At 48.9% G+C, this 26,095-nt stretch overlaps 2 protein-coding genes across 2 annotated transcripts; both read right to left on the minus strand.

The window, feature by feature from the left end:
- Positions 1–622: 622 nt before the first annotated feature.
- Positions 623–25,884, minus strand: ESYT1 (extended synaptotagmin 1). The gene is made up of 34 exons (XM_045829011.1): positions 25,816–25,884; positions 24,965–25,028; positions 20,293–20,429; positions 16,160–17,150; positions 14,504–14,545; positions 13,958–14,092; positions 13,760–13,833; positions 13,561–13,633; positions 13,336–13,425; positions 13,121–13,176; positions 12,601–12,724; positions 12,339–12,515; positions 12,130–12,212; positions 11,779–11,827; positions 11,563–11,649; positions 11,370–11,462; positions 11,070–11,141; positions 10,758–10,844; positions 9,006–9,155; positions 8,517–8,672; positions 8,210–8,386; positions 7,971–8,053; positions 7,799–7,847; positions 7,607–7,696; positions 7,229–7,324; positions 6,756–6,827; positions 6,576–6,662; positions 3,003–3,143; positions 2,731–2,885; positions 2,308–2,406; positions 2,094–2,225; positions 1,912–2,017; positions 1,662–1,711; positions 623–1,464 (listed from the first exon to the last, which is right to left on the minus strand). The coding sequence occupies exons 4-34, from the start codon at positions 16,553–16,555 to the stop codon at positions 1,425–1,427; spliced, it is 3,321 nt and encodes a 1,106-aa protein (XP_045684967.1). The 5' UTR covers positions 16,556–17,150; positions 20,293–20,429; positions 24,965–25,028; positions 25,816–25,884; the 3' UTR covers positions 623–1,424.
- Positions 21,611–25,885, minus strand: ZC3H10 (zinc finger CCCH-type containing 10). The gene is made up of 3 exons (XM_045829012.1): positions 25,816–25,885; positions 24,965–25,028; positions 21,611–23,598 (listed from the first exon to the last, which is right to left on the minus strand). Exon 3 carries the CDS (start codon positions 23,541–23,543, stop codon positions 22,236–22,238), a length of 1,308 nt encoding a protein of 435 aa, XP_045684968.1. The 5' UTR covers positions 23,544–23,598; positions 24,965–25,028; positions 25,816–25,885; the 3' UTR covers positions 21,611–22,235.
- Positions 25,886–26,095: the final 210 nt, after the last annotated feature.

A 26,095-nucleotide genomic window follows, 5' to 3' on the forward strand; every position in this document is an offset into this window, starting at 1 on the left:
AACAAAACTGATTATCATATTCCAGGGTATCATTCTGCATATAGATATCATTATTGCTTTCTAGAGTTACACTTTTAACGCATAAGCATAAATAAAAGTTGAAAACATTTATAGAGATACAGAATTAGCACTACCATGTATAATGCGCAACCTTATTTTCCCCTCAAAAACTTGGGCAGAAAAGTGTGCATTATACACAGCATAATACGGTACTTCTCATTTAGCTGCCCATCAGATGGGCCTAACATCTTTTTGGTTGTAGGTAAACATTATACTGAGACACTCTGAGCCTGTGCTGAGGCATAGAGCTTCCAGGTTCACTGGGTTTGGGAATCCTTTCCCTGGAAAGTCCATGAGATAATGGTCAGCAGACAAGTTGGGTAACATACTTCATCAGTGACTGGGAATGAATCTCACCAGAAACTCAGTAGCAGCTGCTTCACACAGGTCCTTTGACTGTCCTGAACAGAACCAACCTTCTTGGTGGCTGCAACCACAGTAGGTTCTGACTACTAAGTAAACTGACATGATTTGAGAATTGAATAAAGGTTTGTGACACTTGGAATAAGCATCTGATGGGTAGGCTGGATTCCCTGTCCTTAAGGAAAAGAGCCACAGCTGGTTTGATTATAATGTTTAATGTAAGACACAGTGAATTGGCAGAGTTGGTGCAGAATGAGATTCAGTTCTGATTAGTGAGTTAATAGCCTAGGCATCTAGACGAAGAAATTGGCCCTGCTGTCCTGAGCCCTAGAAGGTCCTCTGCATAGCACCATCCAGAGGTTCCAAGAGTGATACCTACTAGTTGAGGCTTGATTAGAACCCAAGTGCTCTCAATTCCCAGAGTGAATCAGGAGACTGGCTGGCACCAGTCATCATAGCAGGTATAAAATTCAGGACAGGCTTGAGGAAAGTGGGGACAGAATTGGCCACGGGGGCCTGGGTTGCTATACATTTGTTACATGCAGTGGTCCGAGGGTCAGAGCTTGAGTAGTAAGCCTATCCACCTTCCCACCCACGTGTTTTCCCTCCTTGTTTACAACAGGGAAGAAGGTGATAAAGAGAAAAGATCTTTCCAAAAGTGTATTTGGCATAAGCTAATGCCACTGCTAGTGCTGCCAGTGGCCAGGCACAGGTACAGAAGGCCCTGAAGAGCTGGGAAGAAAGGAGACTTTGCAGGCGGAGTAGGAAATAGCCAGCTCAGGTCCCTGCTCCAGGAGCCCAGAATAAAGGCCGTGCAGTAAAGAAACGGTAACATATGGTCTTCCTCTTTGGTCAGGCAAAGGCCCGAGTGTGAGCCTGAGAGGTGAGAGGGCTGAGGGCTGCAGGCTCAGCTCTCAAGCCCTAGCTTTTGGCTCATTGCATTGAGGCGGTAATGCAGCAAGAGGCAAGGCAAAGAGACAGCAGGCTGTTAATCCCGGCTCCTAGGAGCTGCCTTTGTCCTTGTCATCCATGAGGTCATACCTGTAGGAAGCAGCAGAGAATACTCAGGTATAAAGTTGACTCTTGTGTCTTCTTATGAATGAGACAGAAACTAAGGGCTTTTGTACTTCAGAGAATCAGCGGTTCTCACCTCAGTGTGCATCCTTTTTCCCCTTCCTATGATTGGGATTTCTCCCACTTAATATCTGGGCCCATCCCCAGCCCACTGAGACACTCACCACTGGGCCGCGCCTTGGGAAAGGTCTATCTCAGCGAGATCCAACTGCACCTGTGTTGGAAGATGGTAAAGACAAGTTATTATTTTGCTATCTCCACAGACCATGTCCCATCATACTTCCTGGTCCCAAACCAGTGTAGAGGTGATGGGGTCACCTACAAAATAACATCACCTGGGGTGCTTCCTCGCCAACAGCCTTGATACCAGCAGCTTCTAATTCCCACCTTTGCCCTGTCCATGTTCACCCTTACCTTCCCCAGCAGCTCACGCTCTCTTGACATGAAGGAGGAATTAGACTTCACAGAGACATCCAGCTTTCGTCGGAGGGCCTCATCCAGGGGCAGTTCCCACTCGAACCTGGGGAGACTGGGTATTAGAGGCAGGTGTCCTTGTCAGGCCTGCCATCTCTCCATCTGAACGTCCACTGACTGACCGTTCATTGAATTCAGGATTTAGGGTCCTCTTCTTCTGTGAGGTCTTCTTCTTGGTGCCCCGGTTCTTGTCTGGCAGCAGCAACAGTGACACATAGGGGTCGGGGGGATCCCGCCCATTCTGTCGAAGGGCACTGCAACAGGAGGATGAGGGTGAAAAGGCGACACAAGCAAGCGATGGAGAGAACTTGGAGAATCGAACGGATGGGGTCTCACCGGCAACTGTGAACGATGCTGACGAGCTTTCGCTCCTCACTGTAGTACCAAACAGTCAGTTTCACCTGGCCCAGAGGCCCAGCTGGAGCCTCAGCGGGACTGTGGAGAGACGGAGATAGGTCTGGGAGGGGGCGGTGCCTATGGAACCTGTAACTCATCCTTTATTGATTGATTTATTTAATGATTTTATTTATTTTTCGAGGGGGAGAGAGGAAGAATGAGATAAACATTGATCAGTTGCCTCTTGAATTCCCCCAACCAGGGACGTGGCCTGCAACCTGAGCATGTGCCCTGACGAGGAATTGAACTGGTGACCTTTCAGTTTGCAGGATGAGACCCAACCCACTGAGTCACATGAGTCAGGGCTGTAGTTCATCCTTTACATTCCTGACTGCATTCTATCTTTCCATCCCAGTCCTTTACCTGTCACCATGGGTTAGGCGCTGCCGGAGCTCTGGGGCTGAGGAGGTGATGTGAGGCTGCCCCCCCCAGAGCTCTGGTTCTTCACTCAGAGATGAGGAGCTGTAGCTATGGCTGTGGCTGTGAGCTTCCACTCCTGAGTGCTGGGACACCAGGATCTAGGAGGACAAGGAAGCTGTGAGCTGGGCAGAGTTCTGCTCCACTACCTCGCTAAGAGGATGCAGCCCTGTTCCTGCCCACCCTCCCGGTCCTGCTCACCATCTCCTGGCACTCACCCCCAGCTGTGCTCTCAGTAGCACCTGCCCTTGACCATTGTTGAGTGTAAACCAGCGGTCCACACAGAGCTGGTCAGCCTCAAGGAGCTCTGAGAGGGGCAGGGATAGTGAGCCCAATGCACCAGACCCCTCACCCCGGACCTGTAGAACAACAGCACTGTGATTAAAAGAGAAAAGATTTAATCCTAGTGTTCCTGGTTCAAATGCTTGGACTCTTGAGTGGTTTTAGTGAGAAGCTCCCCTTTGTGAAGGGCAGGGAAACCCTGACATCAGTGGTAGGTGCCACTGCTTCCCTTCCTTCCTTAACCACAGTAGATTATACTATCTTTATTCCCTAAGCTTTCACAAAGCATACCAGTAATATCTGCACAGGGGTAAGAAAAGAACAGTAAAAAATGGAATTAGGCCCTAGCTGGGTAGCTCAGTGGGTTACAACATCATCCCAATAAGCCAAGGTTGCAGGTTTGATCCCTGGTCAGGGCACATATAAGAATCAATGAATGAATGTGCAGATAAGTGGAACAATAAATCAATGTTTCTCCAAAATCAATACATAAAAGTATTTTAAAAAATGGAATTAGGTTCAAATGTTTTCTGTTCATCCCACTCCATTTCCATACTCCAAATGTTAACAACATATAAAACCTTCCATGTGGCAGATACTGGCCAGCAGTATCCATCACTGCAGATGCTCGTCAAAACACGAGAAAAACATACACACAGACAACCAAGTCCTGTGGAGAAATAGGGATGAAACGGCCACTCTCTCTAGTGGAGATGCCCTGTTTTCTCGCCCGAGCAGGCTTTTATTAAGAATACAGATACAGTTTGTGGATTACTGTCTGGCAGGGAAGATAAAACAAGTAGGTAGTTTTCAAAGGGGCTGGCAGATCTCCTGCTGGGATTCTGGGCTGAGATTTTGGAGTTTTATCACTTAAAAAGACCACAGGACCTAAAAGGCTAGTTTCGTTTCCTGCCCATGCCTTCATATTCTATTTCAAGAGCATATTCCAGCAAGCAGATCTCACAGGATCTTGCATATTCTATGTCCCAGGCCTGATTACCCTGGGGAGTCCGCCGATTCTGGTCTGGACTGTACTGCCCCTGTTATTTCTGCAGGCCTGAGTTGGGCAGAGGAGACAAAGGCAGCCGGGAGACTTGGATTTCTCACAACTAAGAACAAGGACTCAGGCTTTGACAAAGCCGAGGGGTCAGGGGTTGATGTCGATCACCCCTTCATTTCCACAGCCCCCCAAGTCCTTCCCTGATGCCTCCACATGATCATGCCTGTCTTAGGCGATTCTCCCCTTGGGAAATCTTACCTGTCATTGGCTAACTGATCAAACATTGGGGGCCGGCACAGAACAGGCAGCATTCATGCCAGGGAAATAAGTTTTGTCTCCTTAGTGTCTCCTGGTTCGGAGGTCTCTTACTCAGCCTTAGCCACAGCTTCCAGGCCACAGCCTGGTCTACAGCTTCCTGAGACCAGGCAGGGCAAACCCCAACACTTCCCAGTTCCTTTGTTCTAACATAATTCTAATTAATATGCCTATATCTCTATTTGTCAACTTTGATATCCATTGATTGATTCCTTGTTATGGGAATAGGAAGATGAGGAAGTATACTCATTTACATTTCTACCTCTGCTAGTGTTGTTAATGGTTTGAGAGATACACTGATCAGTTTCCTCTTGCAGGCCCCGAACCAGGAACCCAGCCTGCAACCCTGGCACAAGCCCTGACTGAGAACTGAACTGGCAACCCTTTGGTTCTCATGCCAGCAGTCAGTCAGTCCACTGAGCCACACCAGCCAGGACAAGAGAATATGTTTTTTATTGATTTTAGAGAAAGGAATGGAAAGAAAGAGAGATCAATTGGTTGCCTACTGTATGTGTCCCAACCAGGGATGGAACCCATAACCTAGGTATGTGCCCTGACCAGAGATTGAACCCACAACCTTTTGGTGTAAGGGATGACACTCCAACCAGTTGAGCCATCTGGCCAGGATAATAGTTACCTTACTTTAAATTCTATTGGTTTTTCTTCATGTAAGTGTACACTTACTTTTATATCTACTTTATTTATTTTTAAAGATTTTATTTATTTATTTTCAGAGAGAGGAGAAGGGAGGGAGAGAAATCAATTTGTGGTTGCCTCTTGCACACTCCCAATGGGGGACCTGGCCCGCAACCCAGGCATGTGCCCCAACTGGGAAATTGAACCGGTGCAGGCTGGTACTCAATCCACTGAGCCACACCAGGCAGGGCTCTATGTACCTTAGAAGCTATTTCTTGACTCCTCCATAAGAGGAAGTCAGCACCCCTATATTACCTTCCACTTCTGTCTCTACCTCTCATACCTCTTCACTTTTGGTTCACCCTTCAACTAACTGATATCTAGTTTCTGCTCCATTTATGCCACTGAAGTTGCTGAAATAATCCATAACCTCCTAGTTCAAAGTCAATGAGTAATTTTCAGTCATCCAGCTTTCCCCTCTCAGCAACATCTGGCCACTTTCCGTTTTTTGAAACACTCTTCTTTTGGTATCTGTAACTCACTCTTTCCAGGTGAGTGTCCCACTGCCCTGGCTATACCTCAGGCCCTTTGAAGGGCTCTTCTTCCTCCATCTGCCCTTTTGTTGTTACAGTGCCCAGCATGCCCATCCGTTGTCTGCTGTTCACCTCTATACATGCTCTGTGAGATCTCACTTACACCACTGACAGCTGCTACCTGTTGCTTGCTCATGATGTTCAAAGAAGGAAAGGGGGGATCACCATAACAGACCACAGATCTACCTTCTGAAAGGCTGTCTCCCCCTGGATGTCCCTCAGAGAGCTCAAATTCACAAACTTCTACTTTGTGCATTTTCTATGCTGTCAATGGCGCCTTTACCTGTCCAGCCACCCATGCCAAAAATTCAGGAGTTAGCATCGAGGCTGTTCCTTGTTCCTCCCCCACCTCCATGTCAAAGTAACCACCAAATACCATCTGGTCTTTGTTATTTCTTGCTCTAGTTACTCTAATGATCTCTTAACTCATCTACTTGCCCCCAGTGTTGTCCATTCTTTACCCTGCTCTCAGCATAAAGCTCATCTGGGTGTGTCACCTTTCATTCCTTCCAATGTCTCCCTGTGCCTTTAGGATAACATCCAAGTGCTTAGTGTAACATTCAGCAGCCCCTATGATCTTGCTCCTGGCTGCCTCTCTAATCTGTAATTTGCCTTCTTTCTCCTCCATTCTTTTCTCAGCCTGAAAAGCTTCCTACCCTTCTTTTCCTGGTCAGGACCTATTTTCCCTTAAGCTGAGGCATCATCTAAAGATGGCTGTCTTACTACTACCTTTTCCCTAGTCTGAGCTGGAACCTGCCTTTTTTTTTCCACAGTGCCTTTTACCTCAACAGTTATAAGTCTGCAAAGTGTCCTCTGGTTATTTTTCTTCCAAAAGACAGTGTGGGCTCCATAAAGATGAAAACTAGATCATTTATTGCTAAACACCCTGTGCCTGGTTCAATGTCTGGCCCATGATGGGAATCTGCAAAATGTTTGTAGAATGAACTTATAGTAACTTATAGTACCTGTAATTCCAGGCTCTCGGTGTTTGGTTTCCTGATGAGAAAGGAGGCACTCTCGTCCCAGACAGGGGCTGAACTTTGGGGAACAGTCTGGTGGACATGGGGGGTGAAGAGCAGTGATTGACAGTCTCTCCTCTACTTCTCTTGCCCCTCCCTTTCTTTCCTCGCAGCATTCCCCCATACCTTAGTTTTATGAGAAGTGTCTCCCACAGTGACAGTAGCATAAGGGCTGGGAGGCTTGGCACCTTTTCGGAGCTAGAAAGAGAATACACCGTTAAATACTAAATATTTAGTATTTAATGTAAATATTTTATATATAAATATATTATATATATAAATTTTATATATTATATATATATAAATTTATATATATTTTTAATATAATATAAATATTAAAAATTGTCTTAAGTTGGGATCGAGTTAGGTAGATTTTCCCCCTCCTCTCACAAATCACACCCAGAGCCGGCAGTCATGCTCCACCCTCCAGGTAACAGCCACCACCCTCCTTGGACAGGCAATTCCTCTGACCCCAGCTCCACCCTATCGAACAGAGGAATTAGGGATTTATTGTTATTCCAGACACACCAGGAGCATCCTCATCTGAGGGAAGTGGAAGTGGGGTCAGGGAATCATGGGGCGTGGGGAGCAGATCTCACCGGCAGGTCCTCAGCCCGCTCCACATAGACGGACAGCACAGCTGCCGCCAGCTCCGCACTCTTCTGAGTCTGGATCAAACTGTTTACCTGCAGCACCTGGGGAAAGGCACACAGGGGGTTGGAGAGCAGTGACTGACAGCCTGGGACCTGGCGTACACCTTAAAATCAGACAGAAGTGGCCCTGGCCAGAAAGCTCAGCTGGTTGGAGTGTCGACCTGATGCACCAAGGTTGCCAGAACCAACCAATGAAATGTATATGTGGAACAAAAAAAATCAATGTTTCTCTTAAATCAATAAGTAAAAAATAAAATAAATAAAATAAAATCAGATAGATGTGTTCATTTGGGGCCCCCTCCTTCCTCCTGTAGCCTTCCCTACCTCCTCTAACTCAGCAGCAGTGGGATGGGGGGTCAGACGCTCCAGGCGCAAGTGCAGGCGGCCAGATGGGACGTCCTCCAGGGTCAGCCACTGTGGTAGCAGGCAGGGTTAAAACTTGGGGGTGTGGGGGCAGAGGGCCTATGAGAATAAGCCTTGGGTCAAGATTGGGAACGATTCTAATTCCATGCTCACCTCATCAAGGAAGCCACTGTTCAGGACTGTGGTGAGACTCACTTTACACCTAGAGGAGAAAGATTAAGACAAGAGGCCAGTGGTCAGAGCCAAGTCCCTGTCTCCCCGAGGCCAGACTTCTAAGGCCTACAGAGGCTCAGCCTGTCTCCCTGCTGGACTCCCATCCTCTCACCTGCCCAGAAAGTCATCCTTGTCCAGGTCCTTGTCAAAAACCTCAACCTCTAGCTCTTGGCCTGGAATCGATGTGACGATCACCTAGTGGGAGAGAACAGTACAGACAAAAGTGGAATCTCTCCTTTTCTTCTCCAAATGACTAGACAACCCCCCCACCCCGAGCTTTTTTGGACCACTCTCACAGATGGGGGAAGAAAGAGGCAGGGCTGGGAGGAGACCTAGCCACTTAACTCTGACCTCAAAAACCTCATTCCAGCGGGGATTGAGATCTTCCCGAATAACACGGCTCCGAAAGCTCCGGCCTGCCAGCTTTAGTTTCACATAGGGGTCTGACTTGCCCTTCACCAATCCCCCCAAGAAACGGTCTTTGGCAATCAGGTCCTGGGCCTCTAGCACATGGATCCGAAGAACATTCTGCAAAAAGCACAGACAGGGGCACCAGAAGGCAGTCAAAGAGAAAGAAACCTGTCAGACCCAACCCTGAAACAGGCTTTGCACACTTACAGCGGGCAAGCAGACCCTAGTCCTTTCCAGATAGACTCACCTCGGTCCCAAAGTGACTGTCAGGAGTAGTGTGAGAGGGTCGAGGTGGGGCATCCACACTGCTGCCTGTCTGGGGACTCTCATTGTCTGGGTCCCAAGCACCAGCGGCACCAGGAACAGTGGGGAAGTGCACTTCTGATGAATCCAAGTACAAGATCTGGGAGGGTAGTGTGATTGTCAAATCAAAGAACTGCAGCTGGCCACTGGCAGGCAGGTATGTGGGGATTTGGGTCAGAGCAGGGGCACTGACGAGGAAACCTGGTACCCATCTTATTTGGGCTCATGTCTATGGGGTTCCCTCCATGCTCATCCTATTTATACACCATATCTTTCCCTAGTTAGATCTACAAACATTTTTTGTGTGTCTGCTAGGTGTTCCATATATAATACTAGCTCATTTCATCTTAAAGGATTCCCCCTTCCTTAGTCTTAACACTAAGGAATCTACAAGGCCCTTCCCCACCCTCAGCACTCCCCTCCCTCTCCATACCCTCATAACCAGCTTCATGTAGAGCCTGGAGTTTGGGCCAGAGCTGCTGAGCTGGAACCACTGGTCCAGGGTGAGTTCAGAGGCAGTCAGCAGGCGAGCCAGGGGCAGGGTCAGTGCCCCTAAAGTCAGGGCCCTGGAGTCATCCTTCACCTACAGGCAGAGGAGGAGGAGCTGGAGTGCAGAGATCAGGGAAAAGGGAGGCATCCTGGGGAAATTATAATATGGCTCCAGATTCATTCTCTCTGTGCGCGTCCCAGACCTTTTGCTCCATTCTGGGCCAACCTTTCAGTCTTTCACCCACTCCATGGTCACTTCCGCCTGTGTGCATTCTGTTCCCATTACCTGGAAAGTTCTCATTATCCTCTCTGCCTATTTAAATCCTAATTATCCCTTCAAGGTCCATGTAAAAGCCTGCTTCCCTCACAAAATCTTTAGTTACTCCAGCCTCTGGACCTATCTCTGGCCATCCTCAGCACTATATTATAGGTATTCTACTCCCACTAATTAATATTTAATTCTTTTTGGATGGTTTTATATGTGTGTGTCGTCTATGAAACTAGCTAGTAAGCTTCATGAAGGCAGGTACTGTTTCATGCTTTTTCCATGACATTTACAATACAACGTATCTATTATTCAATGTATTCAATATGTTCTTTGCTCTTTTTAAAAAGCAATAACTTGCCCTGGCTGGTGTAGCTCAGTGGATTGAGCACTGGCTTGCGAACCAAAGGGTTGCTGGTTTGATTCCTGGTTGAGGCATATGCCTGGGTTGCAGACCAGGTTCCAGTGGGCGTGTGGGAGGCAACCACACATTGATGTTTCTCTCCCTCTCTTTCTCCCTCCCTTCCCCTCTCTCTAAAAATAAATAAATAAAATCTCTTTAAAAACAAACAAAAAATAATAATGATTTTATTGAGCCCTGACTGGTGTGGCTCAGTGGGCTGGGTGTTATCCCACTAACCTAAAGGTTGCTGGTTAGATTCCTGGTTTCGGGGCAGGTCCCCAGTTGGGGGCATGTGAAAGGCAACCGATTGATGTTTCTCTCCCTCTCTTCCTCCCTCCCTTCCCCTCTAAAAATGAATAAAATATTTATAAAAAACAATAGCTTTATTGAGGCGTAACTTATATACCATAAAAATACTTATTTTAAGCGGACAATTCTTAATTATAAAAAATTATTCTACACATGTGGAGAACAGGAGAGAGAGTAGAGGAGGCAGAGTCTAGGTAGATGGATTAAAAATAGAAATCAGCCCTGGTTGGTGTGGCTCAGTGGATTGAGTACCAGCCTGCAAACCAAAGGGTCACCAGTTCAATTCCCAGTCAGGGCATATACCTGGGTTGCAGGCCAGGTCCCCAGTTGCGGGGGGGTGTGAAAGGCAACCACACATTGATGCTTCTCTTCCTCCCTTTCCCTCTACAAAGAAATAAAATCTTTTTTTGTTTTAATTTCGTTTATTTATTTTTAGAGAAAGGGGAAGGGAGAGAAACATCAATGTGTGGTTAATGCTCAAGTACTGGGAACCCAGCCTGCAGCCCATGCATGTGCCCTGATTGGGAACTGAACTGGTGATCCTTTAGTTCACAGTCCACACTCAATCCACTGAGCTACACCAGCCAGGGCAATAAATAAAATCTTAAAAAAAAAAAAAAAAGAAAGAAAGAAATCAAAGGAGAACATGGAGAAAATGGCACAGATCTGAGAAGATGGAATAGGGTGTTCAGGAGGGGCTGAGCAGTTGATTATCTTACTTGTACATCAAGCTCCTGGCTTTGAGGGTCTTGCAGGAAGAATCGGAAGGCCTCCTCCCACACTGGGCAGTTGTTGCTATAGACAGCCTGAAGATGTGCAGGATTCAGGGTACATGCCACAAATTTTATTAACCAATGTCACCCAAATAAATTTGTTTTAAAAAGCGTCTGCACCACAGTATCACTCCTGTTTCTCCAGAAAGCCCTTGCCATTAGAGGTTTTCCAGAAGAAACTTCATCCCCCAAACAGCCCTCCCCACCCCCAGCCCCACTCACAAATGACACCTCCCACAATGATGTCCTGGCCCTCACCTTGCTCTCCTGGGTCACATCCTGAATTGACAGTTGTACCATGGGGTTGGGTTCCTTGTTCCCCTTCTTTAGCTGTGGGGGGTAGAATTCAGAAGTCAGTATCATGGTGTTTTTGTTTCAGCGAAGGAAGGTGGGCTCTTAGCAGAATCTTTTCCCTGAGGTGGCTTGGGACCCTTTCTTCCTTGGAACCCTTGTGTTACATGTTGCTGCTTCTGGAACGAAGCAGGCAAGGGAAAAAGAGGGTGTGGGAATGCTGTATCCAAGGTTCTCTGTTCACCTGCCCCTGGAAGCCACACTCACAGGGAGATCCTGGGCCCGATCCAGATAGACAACTAAGATGGCAGCTGATGGGGGTTCTGGTCGGGAGGAGACTCCTCGGTTCCACTGTAGAACCTGCAGGGGTGGCAGTAGTCAGATCTTAGTCCCCACAGTCCCCTGTACTTCCCGATACCCATTTCTCCCCTGCCAGCTTCCTGTTTCCCACATTGGTTACCTGCTCCAGTTTTTCTGCATCTGGCAAAAGTGACAGCCATTCTAGCCTTAAGTGAACTTGGCCTTGCCCGCCTTGTAGAGGGAACCACTGAAGGAAGAAGTGGAAGGAAGTCAGGCATAGTACAGATCAGACAGACATCCAGCCTCTTCCCCACCAATGCAGCAGCCATTCTCTGCTGAATGGGTGAGACCACCCCCTATCTTCCCCTTAACTCACGTCATCCAGTACTCCAGCCTGTAATACCTTCCCTACATCCAGCTTCATTCTGCGGAGGTGGGCAAAGAGAGGGAAAAAGGGGGAATGCTGTAATTTGTAGCATGTCATTGACCCTCTACTCACTCACCCAGAAATAACTGGAAGATCTCAAGACTCCCTTCTTCTTACACTCAGGAGAGGATTGTGTGTGTGCACACACCCACCCACAGGCCTGTGGGGGTGTGGGGGCAAGGGGTAGGGAGGTCGGCAAGGAAAATGACCACAATTCCCAGGCCTGGGAGAGGATGACAATTAGCTTTGTGACCTTGCTAGCAATGAGGCTTTAAAATCCTAACACAGGTGGAGTCTCACCTGCCCAGAAAATCATCTTTGTCTGGGTCCTTGTCAAACACTTCCACCTCAATCTCCTGACCTGGAACCTCATGCACTATCACCTGAAGGGCACAGAGGGATGAGGGTCTCATGGGCTGCGACGCTGAGGATCAATCCAATCAGTATTCTCCCTCGCAACCTTCCGAGGCCTCCCCATTTCACACAGCCCCGCACCTCAGCTCTCCTACCTCATAAGTCTCCCCCCACTGGGGGTTGAGCTCCTCGTCGATGACACGACTACAGAATGTCTGCGTGCCCACTCGCACAAGTGCATAGGGGTCTGACTTGCCCTCAATCAGGCCCTTCACATATTTGTCCTTGGAGCTTAGTCCTCGGGCAGCCAGCAGGTGAATCCGAATGATGCCCTGAGTGTAGGAATCCAATAGTGAGAAACTATGGGCCCAGCACAGGGGTTCTGAGAAGCTCTGCTTAATGGGGGAGAAGCCATACCCTGGGAAGAGGGGAACGTAACTGGGCCACGTCATGAAGGTCAGGCACAAGGGGCACCAGTAATCGGTTGGGCAACACAAGGAAGGCAGCGATGGAGTCCATGATCATGGTGTCGGAGAGTGAGCTGAATGAGGGCACGGAAAAGGTGAGGGTGGCCCCAACTTACAATATCCCCAACCCCAACTATGTTTCCCACAACCAAGGGGCCTAAAGCTAGAAGTCAGTCCTTTCCTGAAACCCCTTTGTTACTCTTCTACCCTAATTTCCCACCTACTGCCTTGTCCCTTCTTCCTCTTTTTGCCCCTGTTGAACAGTCTGCAGCCCTCTTCATTCTTTGCCAAAGTGCTTGTTCCCCGACAAGGGAAAAGTCACGGCACAGCACTTTTTGGGGTATTTGTCTTATCTTTCTGCCTGAGCTCAAGGCTCCAGGAAGACACCACTGCGTCTTTCACTGCTCTGTGACCCTGGGGCACCCAGGCCAGGCTGGACACTTCACAGGTGCTCAGTAAGCCCTTGGTACCTGAGTCCTGGGATATCCAGCAGGTTTGTCATCCCTGTCCAGTTGATATCAAGGGTCTGGAAAGAAAGAGCAGAGCGATTAGAACAGAGCCTAGGGTGGCATTGTCATATCTACCCAGCAGTTGCCAGAATTCACCCTTCCTGTCAATTCCCTTCTCCATTCCCCACAGCTGGCTACCCTCACCTTCCCAATCCTGTTTCCCCTTCCCTCCTTACCGGGCGCCGAATAAAGAACATCGACACAGCCCCTACGATAGGAAGGTCTCCAATGAGTGGCTCAAGAATCACCCGCAGGACACCGTGAAGCTGGGATAAGAAGAGAAAGAAGATCAAAGTCTTTCCTCAGAAAAATGCCTCTTTTCCCTCCCCAGACTTCTCTACATCCAAGGAAACTTAGGGCAAAGGCTCCCTACTATGGGGGCGCCCTGATATCTGCCCCACCTGCATGCCCTTGACTCCTGCTTTGCAGAAATATTTCTTCACTTCCACATCAATCTGTATATCACCTACATAGCTGGGGATTGGTAAGGAAGAGAAAAAAGAAAGTTAGTACTAGGCTGAAGTCGAGGGAAGGGGGGTCAAGTGTAAGTGACCAGGATCCTGTTGAAGGGGAAATGGGAAGAGTTGTGAGTGGTGTTACCTGATGTTCAAGTCTAGCAGGATCTGTTCTTTACTTTGACCAGGATGAACCTTGATTCCTAGGATGCGCAATGGCTAGAGAGAGATGAATTCTTGAGAGAGAGGGAAGGGGAAGGGAGGAGTATCTCAAGACCTCGGGGCAACCCACCTTCCCTGTCCCATCTCTTTCCACCCATTACTTTCCCTCTTGCACACATACCTTTTCTCCCAGTTCCACTCGTGTAAATGTAAATGTTTGCAAATGGGGGTTGGAGCCTCGAACAGCAGGGGCCACAGTTTCAGCCAAAAGCTTCTCCATATATTGGCCCAGAAAGGGCCAGACCTGAGCCACAATCTGGAAGGAAAGGGGGCCAGTCATAGAAAAAACCCAGTCCTCCCTCTAAAGTCAAGTTCCTTCAGAATCCTCCCCACAGAGAGCACTGGGGACTAGGCTGGGGCTAGAACTGAAGTGTGGCAGGGTCTGGCAAGAGAAAGGAATCTGCCCTGGCTGGTGTGGCTTAGTGGATTGAGTGCTGGCCTGTGAACAAAAGGGTCACCAGTTTGATTACAGGTCTGGGCACATGCCTGGGTTGCAGGCCAGGTCCCCAGTAGGGGGCGCATGAGAGTCGGCCACACATTGATGTTTCTCTCCCTTTCTCCCTCCCTTCCCCTCCAAAAATAAAATAAATAAAATCTTTTAAAAAATAGAGAAAGGAATCCCATGCTTCCCTCATGAAAACTAAAAATCAAGGCAATCAACCCTCACCTTATTTAGCCACTCAGCCTTTTCCACATCCGGGAAGCTGACCTGGAAGTGGGGAAGGGAGAGATAGTGATGAGCACACCCTCCACCTGTGGTTTCCTACTAAGGTGCTGGGGTGGGGGTTGGGATGCCCACAGAGAAAAGGAAACCTAAGTGTGCCAGGGCCTCCTCACAGTCAGGGGTTGTGGGGAGGGGCTGGGATGACCCAAGGTGTCATTTACCCCGGAGGGTTTGGGGGCACTGAGGTTTGAGAAGAGGAGCCAATGGGATGTCGGCCACACAGAGTTGCTTTGTGGATAACTCTGGGATGTGCAATGACAGCTGCTGGAGCAGAGGAGTGAGAAGGACACATTCTTTCTGGAGGGGGAGGTCCTGCCAAAACAGTTTGGGGAGGAAATTCTGGGATTGGAAAAGGCCTGGTTCCTTTGTGCAGCCTTCCCTCTTCTCTGACTGGGGCTTCTATGTCACAAAGATGAAAAGGGAAGCAGCTCCTTGAATCAGGGAGGGACCAAAAGAGCTATTTAGGCCCTGGCCTTTTTTTTCCCCTTTATTTGTTTTTATCAGATGTGGCTCCTTTTATGGGAAAGAAGGACACCTGTGCTTTGTATTGGGGGAGGAGATGGGGTAGTTGCTTCTGGAGGATTAGTTTCCATGTTGAAGAGTAGGAGGAAAAAAGGACGGTTGCTGCCTGGGCTACAAGTCCCTTGGGACCACTCCCCCCTCCCCCTTCTTCAGCCCCAGGGCCTGGGAAGCTTGGTGGCGTCTGTCTAGAGTCAACTTTGTTCATCTCTCTTGTCTCTGTCCTTCTAGACTGGCACATCTGCTGGGAGGAGCAGGTAGGGAGGAGTAGGGAGAGACTGGGTAACGGGCTCTGTCCTTGCAAGGCCTAAGGGAAGGCATTGGGCTCGCCACCAAAGGAGAGGGGCACAGCGATAAGGATCCGATCTGAGCGCGGACCAAGCACAGCCCACAGTCCGGAAAAGGGTGGGGCCGGCCCAGACCTTGAAGTGTGGGCTGCGGGCACTACAGTATTCGGCCTCCCCACCCCACCCCCAGCACCCCCGCCCTTCGTCCAGCAGCCGCCAGCCCTGCGCCGCTCTGCGGCCCGACTGCCCGAGGCTGGGAGGTGGTGACGGCCAGAGGATCTGGCCTGGTGCAGGAATCTAAGTTGGGCAGTGCTCCCAGGGCTGTAGCCCAGCGGGTCACCGGGGATAAGCGTGGGGAAAAGAAAAGAACCTTATAGCCTTGAATGGGTTGAAGGGGGATAGTCTTGAGGATGGGAGAGAGGTGGGAATCCTCTGAGCAGCTGCGGGAACAGGGATGCCCAAGCGCTACAAAGGCGTGAGTGACACCAGAAGCGAGTAGGAGCTTGGCTGGGAGGGAGAGCCACGGCTTACTTGCCCCAGCATAGGGGAAGATCTCCTGATTATGTGGAAGGATGAGGCTCTGGGCGTGCAGAAAGGCAGGGGTGGTGGGCAGTCGGTCCCAAGAGACACGCGGATAAGAGGCAGGAAGGGAAAGTCTGGGTGGGGCCCATTGTCTCTGGGTGAGGAGCTGACTTCAGCGATAGGGGACTTCAGATATAGGGATGGAGAGCCCTCAGAACTGAGGGGCTAGAAGGGAGCTACGCTGCACAGAGGATTGAGGGTGGTCGCTCACCCACGCAGGCAGTTCTCGATGGCTCATGTAAAGTGTTTTCGTCGTGAGCCGCTCCTCATCGTCCAGCAGCTCCCGCGCTACTCGAAGGCTCCGTTCTTTCTCGTCGCGGACCCGGCGCCAGCCCAGGTAGAGGGCGAGGCCGAAAAGCACGAAACCCACGCTGAGTCCCATTGCCCCGGCCAGGTACACCGGCACCAGCACCAGCATCCGCCGCCCGAACGAAGTTAGCATCGCCAGAGCCTCACCCGCCGCGCCTGGGCGGGCAGGTTGGTCCTCAGAACTCAGGTCTGGCTTTGTGTGCGCAGTGGGAGTCAGGTCTGGGGGGTCGGAGGGACCTGAGGGCTGGTCCTCGGGGCTGGGGCTGGGGCTGGAGCTGTCTCCAGGGGAGCGCTCCATGGTGCCACCTCTGGGAGGAACCGCGGGACCTAGAGACCCGCTGGAGGTTGCCTAGTCTTAAAACCAGCTGCCCCCCAGCATACGGTAAACCCTAAAATGGGGGAGGGGACATCAAGCCACACCCTTTCTTTCTAATGCTTCGGGTTGGTCCGCGCCGCAGAGACCGAGGTGGAGTCAAAAGCTCGAAGCCCCTCCCCTCTTCTTCCAGGAAGGGGAGAGGGCTGGGGGGAGGCAGGGCCTCCGTGATTGGACGAGAGTGCCAAAGGCGGGAAAAGGAAGAAAGAGGCTAAAGAGCAGCACTGGATTGGCTAGAAAGAGAAGGCAGTGTGGTCTACCATTTAAAGAGGCGGGACCAGGAGCTCCCCGACGTGGGATTGGACTGCTTGTGGTTTGACATCACGCAGAGCCGCATCGCCAATTACTTGGTTTTTAGAGAGAACCAGACTTGCGAAGTTGAGGGTTTTGTGGAGAGTCAGGATTCCCTTCTACTCCATTCGGTTTGTCAGGATTTGGCCTGGAATTCCTGCATGTTCATTTGTCAGCTAGGGATAGTTTTCATATCCTAGGCACATTCCTTCGATATGCTCCTGGCTGTCTTTAACAAGGAAAGGAAACGACCTTATTTGGAATGAAAGTGTTCTACGGCCTACCTACTCTGCCTATCCTGTCCCTAGTCCTCTACCCTGTCCATGCAGTGCAACGACAGAAGCTAGAGAAAACTGGAGAATCCGAAAATTACAGTTGAGATCATCTAGCCCTCCGGGAAGAGGGGGGTGGGGGGGCGGAATGAACAGGAAGTGAGGCTTTTTTTCTTGTTAGAAATCTCCAAGAATTAGTCTATTCTATAATAGACAGGAGATTAAAACTAATTTGGCTACAAAAAGGGGGAGAAAGGCTCAGTTAGAGCAGAAATGATTATATTTTCCAAGCACTTCCTGACCTTGACAACTGCTAGAACACGAATATAAGAAACCAAGAGTGATGAGACGGTTCCGTTTCTCATTTGCCATTGTTAGAAAGAAGGTCTGGGATACGGTCATAAAGTTGGGATAATACAGTTCTACACTGTAATGTATAGTTCAGTTCAGGAAGGAGGAAATGCAGGGCACATTGATGAAGACAACTGTTACTAGTTAACTGGACTTAGAGGTGGAGTGTTGTCTAGGGACTTAAAAACTAGACTAACTGGAAACCCTGGAGGGAAGGGATTGGTCATAAAATGATTACTGTTTAATGCAGTATTTATGGGGCTTTACTCTGTTTGATACAGCAGGGGAACTAGAGTTGATCACTGAGACGAGACTAGATCTGCAGCTGATAAATTTTTTCTGGCTCTGCAGGGCATAGAATTCATCAGGCTGTTTCATCAAAGCTGCTTAAAATCTATTGCTGCCCAATCTTGAAACTTCTCACTTCCCTTTCTCTACTTCTCTGAGGCTTACATTATCTAGACTGCCTCTTCATTTTGCAGAGCTGTGTAAGGAACAATTTTCTATCTGCCTCCTATGTCCTCCATATTCTCAGAGGTGAGCAGGTAGAAAAGGACCTCAAGAAGTTTGAAGGAGGTAAGAATGATCAGCTCCCCAGCTGATGAAGCAGAACTATAGGAGAAAAATGAATGAAGCTCCTTATAGGGAAACCTCCCTATAAACTGAAATTTGCCAAGCATTGGAGTAGGGAGAGGGGGTCTTAGGATGGGAGACAGGGTAACCTATGGAGGTTCCAAAATTCTCCCTTCCTCAACCCATCTAGACTGTCAGACCCTCCTAATGAAGACGGTATATGGGACACAAAAAACTCATCCTCAGGAAGGTCTCTTCCCAGCTGGGGCCAAGAGCCACACAATCAGCAGCTGCAATGCAGACACCAGAGCTAGTAAACAGGGTGGGTCCCCGCCCATTGACGATTTTGTTGCCCAGGTGCCACCTGGTGGTGATAAGCAGTAAATGGTAACTGGAAAAAGAAGGGCCGTTAGCTAGAGGAAGTGTCTTCCTTAGAGACTTCCTGGATTTGCAATCTGCATTTATATGTAAACTACAGTTGCTTCCTTAGGGGGGCAGAGGATTGAATGTGGTAATCTGGTTTTAGCCCCCTCCCCAAAATGGAAGGGCAACAGGATTAGAAGAAATTTCCTCTGTATTATTCTAGCAAATCACAACAAAGTAGTAAGTAGTCCCATTGTTGGATGGCTCTACATTAGAACTTTGTTATGCCAAATCAGGAGTCATCCTGTCTGAATAGATTCTTGGCTCTACTCCTTTCTAGTTGGGGAACCCTGAGCTGATTAATCCTTTTTTAAATATTTATTTACTTTATATTTCACTTATTTACTTTTAGAGAGAGAAGGGAGGAAGAGAGGGAGAGAAACATTGATCCATTGCCTCTCCCCTCAACTGGGGACCTGGCCTGCAACCAAGGCATGGGCTCCGACCAGGAATCAAACCTGAGATCTTCCGGTTTGCAGGATGATGCCCACCCACTGAGCCACTACATTCAGTGCTGATTAATCCTCTTTAAGACTCCTTTCTCTTCTGCCAAATGGGTATGAGATTAATATCCACATCATGTTGTCAATTAGATACTGCACGTAAAATGCCTTGACTTATATTAAGTACTCAATAAATGTTAGCTATTATTCTAGAACTCCCTGTTTATTTCCTATGCAGCAAGACAGGACCTTTTCTCCACTGGACAGCCCTTCAGATATTCAGATATCCATTGGGTATCCCCAAAGTCATCTATTCAGCTACCCTACTGGTTTGTCAGCGGCCTTCTAAAAATTATATTTAGAAGAACACAATACTTTAGGAGTGGTTCCATTTAGACAGACACGGAAGAACTGCTATATTTACAATGCATGATTACAAGTCTGTTACCCTATGGAGCTCCAAAAAAAAGCTAAGACCTTTTTTGTAGCCAATTGGAAGTCCTGTATTGTTCTCATTGCTAATGTAGATTTCTGCATTTACTTCTCAAGCAGGCTCAAGCAATTTTTTTAGGGGGAGGGTCAATCCAAATTGATCCAAGTTGACCCCTTGGATTTAGTCAATCCAAGTTACAAACACTTCCAATATTACTTCGTATGTCCTTGTGTTACTGTTGATAACAGAGGCTTTTATATTTTTATATGTATTAAAGAAAAAAAAGAACCATATCCTTTGGGTATATCACTAGAGACTACAGATCTTCCTTAACATGAATGCACTAATCAGTATTTACTACATACAAATGTTCAGTTTGGATTCCACCAAACTGTACTATTAAGTGATTCTTAATTATTCTTTTGTTTGCAGTGACTTAGGAGGAGAGAAAGAGGTAAGCAGCTCCTGACACCTATGAACTGGCCTGACACAGCTAGGCTTCAAGAGCTGGTGGGTGCTGACTCCGGCTCACAGGTAGGAAACAGTGCTCTTCTGTTGGACACAATGAATCTCACAAATCACCAACATAGGACAAGGGCACTAAGTGACTGTGATGAAGTGAGGCAAAAAAAAAAAAAAAATCACAATTTTGTTTAAGCATAAAAGGTCAGTGTGCAAACCACAGAATAGCAAACATGTCCCTCTCCCAGCTGAGCGACTGCTGTTTCATTACCAATTAGAGTTTCGCTTCACTCTGGTCTGCCCTTTTTCTGGATAGGATAAAGATACCCATAGAATTATCTATCCCTGCTTTCCTGACAGCACCCAATCCAGAATGAAGCCCAACTTCCTTAAACCTTCCCCCAAATCACTTACCAGAGTACAAGTTCTGTAACTCTTTTCTAACACCCTTTCACTGAGGCACACCAGTTCCCCATGGCCCGCGCTCTCCATCACTGCGATGAGCATTAAACCCAGTTTGTTCGACTGCAGGTGTATTCCTGGTGGTTTAGCTGGAGTACATTAATAAAGGACATGCAATGTGTCAGTTCCCCAAATCTCCCTCTTTAGGAATATTTGGCAAAATGAAAATAAATTTAAGTGTGCCAGCATTTGGCTGGAAAGCAGTCATCTATGATCACACTCATCTCTCTAAATGCTCATAAACCATCTCTTTTAATAATCCAAAATTGTTCCAGAAAACCAACATTTACTTTATCACTGTGTGGCTTCTAAAATCCTCACACAATATTTCAGTATTTTCCCACCTTTAGTCTTTAGACTATTTTCTGTCTCTACCTCCAAATCCACTGCCCCATTAGATCAGACATCTGAGTTTTTCCCCCGTATCAGCTATGAGCTGAAGAGGAACTGAGGTTTGGCTATTGGGGCCCTCAGCCTTGACTTTTTTTTAAATGTTTATTGATTTAGAGAGAGAGAGAGAGAGAGAGGGAGAGAGAGAGAGAGAGAGAGAGAGAGAGAGAGATCCACTTGTTATTCCACTTATTTGTGCATTCACCGGTTGATTCTTGTATGTGCCCTGACTGGGGATTGAACCCACAACCTTGGTGTATGAGGACAACACTTATCAACTGAGCCATCCTGCCAGGACGAACTCTTAATTACATTTAAAACCTCTGTAGTCCTATGTGGAAGCAGAGGGAAGAAAGGGACAAACCCTGAGATTGACATCCAACAGAACTTTTTGCCAGCACCTCCCAAGTCTCGAAAGTTTAAGGCATTGGTAACTGGGGGGTGGGTAGGAGGGACATTAACTGCCATTGATAACTCAAGAGAGCAACCACCACCCGCCCTGCTGTTTGAATAAGGATCTGCCAATACATACTCCACTCCCATTTCCCAGCATATCCACCCTCCTTAGTACCTGCCCCCCTAAATGACCCTAGGAGCCCTGGTTACTAAAGCAACCTGGGAATAGTATATGCAGATAGAAACTAGAACAGATGGGGCTATTTTTAAACTGGACTAGGTGGTTCCAATGCTTTTATCCCACAAAGTGCCTTCCCCAAAGTCTCATTTGGTCTTGTTCTGGGTCTCTACCCTTCTTCAGTGGTCTCCATCCAACTTTATCCCAGTTCTGTGAGGGTGGGGTCTTCATCCCATTTTGGCATGACATCTATTTACTACTCCCATCTTCCACACAGGATATCTAAGCAAGTTTTCACTGCCTCCATTTGTTAAAAATAATTGTTTATTTCTTTGGAAAGTGGTGGGCCCTGCCCTATGAATTTCCAGCCCAAGCCAAGGTAATGAAAGCTCTCCTCGTCTTTGGGCTGGAGTACTATGGTCCCCGCCTTCCCACAGGCCCAGGCGTAGTTACTGTCCAACTCAACTACATCCCAAATTGTCTGAAGGCTCCTACCAGGCCTTCTCATCTGGCCACCCACTTCCCAACCTTTCCTGGCTTTCCTTCTGGGCAGGGCATTTTTTTTTTCCAAAGCCAGTGCTGGAACCTGTGCTGTGCAAAAGAGAGGACAAGACCAGGCATGTTGCCACCTTCCAATTAGGGGACATACAGTCCCTCAGTCAGTCCTTCCTCTCTGCTGGCTTCAGTCTGTACTCCTATGCAAGCCCCCTCTGTGAAACTTGAAGATGGACAAGAGAACCCTCATCGAAAGGAGGTGAGAGAAAACCCACCAGCACAACCCCTTCTCAGAAGCAAACTCCTTTGCAGTCTCTTGTTCTAGTTTTTGAATGAGCCCTTGAGACAGGGCCTGGGATGGCTAGGCAAGTGGGTGGGTAAGGACCCTGGATCCCAGCCCTGGGAGGCTATACCAGGGGAGTGTCCAGTAGCCCCATCAGTGTGGCATGGCTGTAATACGCATGCTCTGGGAAGCGATGGGGTAAGTCACCATGGGAGTAGTGGTGTGGCTCATTGTGATTCCTGCCAAGGGTTGGGCCATCGATACAGCCACAGGGGCCACAGGGGCCACAGATACAGCCACAGGAGCCATGGAGACAGGTGGGGGTGCCATCCCCTGGGCAATTGTTTGAGCCAGAGCAGCTGATAGTGGTGTAATCTCTGGGTTCAAGTGTGGGGGTGGGGGTGGTGGAGCAGCAGGAGGTGCAGCATTAGTTGGGGGAGCAGCTGGAGCTCCAGCAGGGGCCACCAGTTCTTGCTGAGACACAGGCCGAGGCTGTAGAGCCTGGCTACTGAGCGTAGTATGAGTCTGGGCAATGCCATGGTTAAAAGTGGCAACAGTACCCACAGTGGGGGCCAGAGTCTGCTCAGTTGCTGGTGCAGTGGAGCTCAGGGTCATGACCTTGGCCTGATTGCGGAACTGGGCATTTTGTTCCAGGAGTACCTCATTGGTAGCCAGAAGGTTGCTGACCTGCTTCTTTAGCTCCTCTACCCGCTTCCTGAGCATGGCATTCTCCTCCTCTAGCAGTCTGCACTCTACCCCTCGGGGTGGAGCCAGGCTATAGTCATATGATTCAAAATGGGGGCCATCTGGGGGGCAGCATCCACCTCGCCGGCGCTTGGGGACGGGCTCATGGTCCTCAAAGCCCCTGTCAGGGAGGTCATAGATATCATAGAGATCATGACGTCGTCCTGGGGGGACTGGGCCTGTTGAGCCCCCACCACCAGTGCCTCCTCCACCCCGAGTATCAAATTCAAAATCCCGTTGTAGGTGACGGAACTTGCACTTTGCTCCTCTCTGGCAGTCACCTTTGAGAAAGTCCCGGCAGATAGGAACCTCCTCCTTGCCATTTGGTAGGTCAGCCGGAGAAAGGCCCAGGCCTGCTGCAACTTTCTGCCTCAGCCTAGGGGGAAGCTCTCCTGTCTTCTTATAGCCATCCTCATCCTCCTTGGAGCCATGGATGAATCGGCAGTTTGGGCGACTACACTCCTTGTTCTGGAAGTCATGGCAGAAGATGAACTCATTTTTGCTCACCCCCAAGTTGGATACCTCACTCATGTCTGGATGGCGATATCGGCAACGCTTGCCTCGCTTGCACACATTCCTCAGGAAGTCTCTACAGATGGCATCTGAGCTGGCCCCGCCACTGCCTGCCCCTGTCCCACTGGCCTCCTCGCTGCCACCGTTTCCAGGGCCTCCACCGCTGCTCCCAGTGCCGTTGGCATAGCTGTCCCGGTCAGGCATCCTGGTCCCACCCAACTCAGGGCTTTCTTCCTTTTCTTGCCACCCTTGGTGACCACTAGGAAAGAGGAGAACTGTGTCAAACAAGAGTCCTCCAGAGGCCACACTCTTCCCGACTTTAGGATAGGCAGTCCAGCAAGAGGCAGGCCAGTGGGGTAACAGCTTTGGAGATGGAGAACCTAAGAAATGAGAATTCTGCCCAGACTGGCTGGCTTGTCAGAAGTCCCGCCCAGGCCCTTGTGCACCTGGTCTGGGTCAGAATGATTCACACTTGCCTGGCTAATGGAGAAGGGAAGGAGCTGGGGCAAAGCCATCTCATCGCACTAGTGACTGCAGGCCAAGGAGGGGGCAGGGATACTGTAGCACTGGATTTTACTTTCCTTTCTGAACGGACCTTATTAAAGTTGTGGAAGTGAAATTAAAACTAGCAGTATATGAATAGGCTAGGAGACTGGGAATCTTGGCCAAGACGGGCCGGTAAGCTACTAGAGCTGTAGATAATGGGATACTATAAAGTATCATATTGCTAGACCCCAGGAAACCCTGAGTGAAGAGACTTGTGTCACTAGCTTGAGGGCAGTCCCTAAACCTGTCATATTTTAGTATTCCCTGCCAACTCAACACCACAATCAACCCCAGTTGTCAGCCCCTTCCCCTCCATTTCAGGGGAAAAGTACTACAGCTGGAACTTCCACTTAGAGACTTCCAAAGGACAAAACCATGTGTTTCATGATGAAGGCGGGAGGAAGGAGTTAATTTCAGAGGAACAAATGACCTTACTTTGCCCATTCTATCCCCTCCTAACACTCCATGAAAAGATACCACTGACATCAAACCACACCATTCCTCACCCATAAAGATCTTCTTTATTTATAGACTCTATAAAAGCTTTTTAAGTCTCATCTTTCCCAAGAGAGCTCTGGAATGTCAGTCAACTGCCCTGGTTCTAGCCCGCCCTCACCCCACCCCCTACAAGATTGGAGTCCCAGCTACCACGTGTCTGACCTGGTAAACCTTTCCTAGGCAGTGTTCAAGCTCCCCCTGCTGTTCAAATAGGAAAACTTCATATCGTTTCTCCTTGAGTGTAAGGGAAACTCCAATTTCTCGGGCCTTGATCTCTAAACACCCACCCGTTGTCTTTGCCTTCAGATCTAGCTAAAATGAACTGACCAGAGGCCAGAGTTACAAGAGAATCTTTTAAAACGGAGAGTCCTCTTCCTCCAAAGGGAGGTAATCCCAGAAAAATAGAAACACTCAAGAAAAAGTGATAAAAGAGAAGATATAAACTTTTACTAAAAGGGAAGTGACCTGGTGAAAAATAAATGCCCTCTGTCCAAGCCTGCCCCACACTGCAAGTCCCACCAGGTGCAGAAAATCTGATACCGTATTCCGCCCCACCCAACTCTCCCAGGATTGTTCGATACCTGAGGTAGCTCAGGTGAAGTCCGGGGCTCCTGTGGGTCTCCACCTCCACATCACTGCTGGGTTCTGAACAGGAAAAAAACAGATACTTGGGTGTGAGAAAGGGTAAGAATGGAGGACTATGGGGTGACTGTTACACGAAAAAGGTATGACAAAACGGCAAGAGCTCTGGGCACATCAAGATTTCCTCAGGGTTTCAACTAAACTTCACCTGGCAAAGGGAGAAGTTGTAAGAAGAGTAAAAAACATAACTAATTTGGAGAGCCTACCAGGATGGGTTGGATAACCAGAGGAGTGAACAAAGGGTGAGGGGAAGCCCTGCCTCAAGATGAAAGAGGATGTGGGTATCACAGACTGGTCTAGGGTTGGGGTTAGGACTCCAAATGGGGAGCCGTGCAAAGGCAGCGACTGGCAGTGCAGTGGAATGGCAGACTAGACTTGGGGGCGGTGATTATGACGCTTCGTGACACCCGAGTTTGCGAAGAAAAAAAAAAAGTCCTAGGAGTTTCTCGCAGCAAATCTTCTAGCTTGGCAGGTTCTGTACAGTGCTACCAGAGCTCAGCCCTGGGCTAGGTGAACAGGACACTAAGGGAGCACGAAGTGAAGCGGGGAGAGGGACTCCAGGTGACATCAAGCTGAGGGGGGGTGGTGGATGAGCAGGGCTGTGACGTCACGGAGCTGGCGTTTGCTCGCGAAGCGAGGTCAGTTAGAAATGCGGCTGGGCCATGGGTCACGAAGAAGAGCCAGCTCAGTCCTGGGGGGCCTTGTGTAGCCCAGCCGAGTTCGGCCACTGGGCCGGCCCGACTCCTCCCCTCCGGGCGCGGCCTCCACCTAAGTCTCCCGCCTCCCTCACCTGCCGCCGCCGCCGTAGTTGCTGCTGCCGCCTGCCGGTCCTCTAGCTTCGACAAAGAGCCGCCTGCCCAATAGCCCTTCCGCTTCCTGCGGAAGAAGTGCCGCTCTAGCCACCAGACCCGGAACTATACTCTATGGTGTTAATACTTGCTGTACTAGACGCAGGAAGTTCCCAGCAAGCTTTGCGAGTCACCATGACAACCCAACACAACGTAAACCTGAGAAAGCGACTCACAAATGTAGCCCGGGAAGACAAGGGAGCGGGCATAACTGTTTGCCTA

Source organism: Phyllostomus hastatus, unplaced genomic scaffold, assembly GCF_019186645.2.
Source record: "Phyllostomus hastatus isolate PE091 unplaced genomic scaffold, TTU_PhHast_1.1 phas_scaffold_93, whole genome shotgun sequence".
Taxonomy (NCBI): Eukaryota; Metazoa; Chordata; class Mammalia; order Chiroptera; family Phyllostomidae; genus Phyllostomus; species Phyllostomus hastatus.